General features: G+C 48.4%; 1 protein-coding gene across 1 annotated transcript in view; it reads right to left on the bottom strand.

Annotated features, from left to right (window-relative positions):
- The window catches only part of MYH13 (myosin heavy chain 13), a 67,259-nt gene that overhangs the window by 22,441 nt on the left and 41,871 nt on the right, over window positions 1–2,947 (bottom strand). The window contains exon 23 of the mRNA XM_017531427.2: window positions 2,027–2,269. Coding sequence (XP_017386916.1) covers window positions 2,027–2,269 — 243 coding nt within the window. The remainder of the gene's footprint in view (window positions 1–2,026; window positions 2,270–2,947) is intronic.

The following is a 2,947-nucleotide window of genomic DNA, read 5'->3' as shown; positions in this document are numbered from 1 at the left end:
TTTTTTGAGACAGAGTCTCACTCTGTTGCCCAGGCTGGAGGGCAGTGGTGAGATCTTGGCTCACTACAACCTCCGCCTCCCAGATTCAAGCAAGTCTCCCTGCCTCAGCCTCCCAAGGCTGGGATGACAGGCGCACGCCACCATGGCCAGCTAAGTTTTGTATTTTTAGTAGAGACGGGGTTTTACCATGTTGGCCAGGGTGGTCTCCATCTCTTGATCTCGTGATCTGCCCTCCTCGGCCTCCCAAAGTGCTGAGATTACAGGCATGAGCCCCCACACCTGGCCCTTCTGGCCATATTTTCTTTAGTCTACATAGTAGTTTACAGTTTTTAAAATATTATAAACATTGAAAAAAAAATGAGATTTCACATAAAACTTGGATTTCTGGCTTCTCATGGAAAACCAGAAACTCTGACAATGCTAGATTCCCATTCTCCCCAACAACAGTTGGCTGGGGCTGAGTCATGGCTGCCATCTGTGAACAGGGCAAGAGCGCCTCAGCTTGCCACAGTCCCCAGCATTCCCGAGTGTCTCTTTCCATTAGTCCCAGTGTCTATCCAGCACTGACTCTGAGTGTCAACTGCCATTGTCATCTTACACTCAGCAGTTCGCATCCCTTAGCCCACCTCACGGGCAACCCATTATGATATGAATCATGTCAGTGACTGCATTTTTTTGTTCAAATATATGTTGTTGTATTGTGTGCATATGATTGTTGTCTACATAAATGCTATCATGTTGTATATTTCATTTTCTTACACTTTCCTAGCAGTAGGGGGTTAATATTTGCTGTGTATAACCCATCCCTGGTGTGTATCTACTACATTTTTTTTTTTTTTTTAGTCACCCAGGCTGGAGTGCAGTGGCACAATCTTGGCTCACCGCAATCTCCACCTCCTGGGTTCAAGCAATTCTCTGCCTCAGCCTCCTGAGTAGCTGGAATTACAGGCACCCTCCACCACCCCTGGCTAATTTTTGTATTTTTTGTAAAGCCGGGCTTTCACCCTCTTGGCCAGGCTGGTCTTGAATCTCTGACCTCACGATCCACCCGCTTCAGCCTCCCAAAGTGTTGGGATTACAGGCATGAATGACCACGCCCAGCCTATGTACTACATTTTACCTCTCTACGTTTTCCCCGTGGTGGACCCTGGCACTGCCTCCAGCTGTCTCCCACAAGCAATGCCACTGCAAACACCCTAGGACAAGTCCCCCTGTGGACAGGTGGAATAATTCCTTGATCTGTACACCCAGGAGCAGATTACTGGGTCATCAGTTATCTGGATTCTTAATTTGACTAAGTAATTCCAAATGACTTTCCCAAAGGCTGCCTCAGCGTCCGTCCCACCGGTATACCCTCCTGACAGCCAGTCCTTGGTGTTATCCAGTCTTCTGCCTCCTTCACTATCTGTCTGGCCCCTGTAGGCTTTCATGTTTGCGATCCCTGTGCTTGGTGCTATGGAAAATGAAGAGGAATATGAAACAGTCCTTCCTTTCAAAGAAATGGTAGAAGTTTGTGATACAGCCAGGGAGGGCTGGGAAGAGCCTATGGGGCTGGGCACGGTGGTTCACGCCTGTAATCCCAGCACTTGGGGAGCCCGAGGCAGGTGGATCACCTGAGGCCAGGAGTTTGAGACCAGCTTGGCCAACATGGTGAAGCCCCCATCTCTACTAAAAACACAAAAATTAGCTGGGCATGGTGGTGCACATGCCTGTAATCCCAGCTACTCAGGAGGCTGAAGCAGGAAAATTGCTTGAACCTGGGAGGCGGAGGTTGCAGTGAGCTGACATGGCGCCACTATATTCAGCATGGGTGACAGAACAAGACTCCGTCTCCAAAAAAAAGCCTATGGGATAGAAAAGATGGCAGAGAACAGAACTTGCTGGGACTTAACTACCCTTCTCCTTGACTCCAGCATCTCATTTCCGGGCAATGTTGTATTGACAGGCTTCTAGGCCACCCTTTCTCCTCCTTACAGAAAGAGTGAGGTCTGGTCAAGACACAGCGGGGTCCTTGGGGTTTACGCACCTTGTTCTCTGTGGCATGCTTCTCCTTTTCAACTTTGGTCAGCGTCAGCTCCAGGTCATCAATGTCTCTCTTGAGAGAGGAGCATTTATCTTCCAGATTCCTCTTCTTGGCAACCAGTTCAGAATTCATCTCCTCCTCCTCTTCCAGTCTCTCGGTCAGCTCTTTGACTTTTGCTTCCAGTTGGATCTTGCTTTTGATGAGTCCTTCACACCGTTCCTCAGCATCCATCAGATTCTCTGTTTCCTGAAAGAACCAGGTCATTTTATGTTTTGATTAGCCTCTTGGAAAACACCACAAAGAAAGGGCATCACCCTCTACAAGCCCATTATCTACACCTAAGCCAAGAAATGGATCATGCACTCACATGCATGCACAGGTGCACACACTGCACACACGCGTACATAAACTTAGGTATCACCCGTATACACACTTTTTCTTTTTAGGTGAGGTTTGGTCTGTAGCCCAGGCTGGAGTGTAGTGGTGTGAGTATGGCCCGCTGCAGCCTCACACTCCTGTGCTCAAGCAATCCTCCCACCGCAGCCTCCCAAGTAGCTGGAACTACAAGGGATGTGCCACCATGCCTGTCTATTTTTTTTTTAAAATTGTTGAGATGGGGTCTCAATCTGTTGCCCGGGCTTGTCTCAAACTTTCAGCCTCAAGTGATCCTCCTGCCTCAGCCTCCCAAAGTGCTGGGACTACAAGTGCGAGCCACTGTGCCTGGCCTCACTTATAATAATTTCAGAGGAGTTCATGAAGTTACAAGTTCACTTTAAAGAATGAAGCTTTGGCTGGGCGTAGTGGCTCACACCTGTAATCTCAGCACTTTGGGAGGCCGAGGTGGGCGGATCATGAGGTCAGGAGTTTGAGACCAGTCTGGCCAACATAGTGAAACCTTGTCTCAACTAAAAATACAAAAAATTA

Source organism: Cebus imitator, unplaced genomic scaffold (assembly GCF_001604975.1).
Source record: "Cebus imitator isolate Cc_AM_T3 unplaced genomic scaffold, Cebus_imitator-1.0 Scaffold72, whole genome shotgun sequence".
Taxonomy (NCBI): domain Eukaryota; kingdom Metazoa; phylum Chordata; class Mammalia; order Primates; family Cebidae; genus Cebus; species Cebus imitator.
The sequence above is the reverse complement of the archived record's forward strand: the minus strand, read 5'-3'. Positions and strand labels throughout refer to the sequence as shown.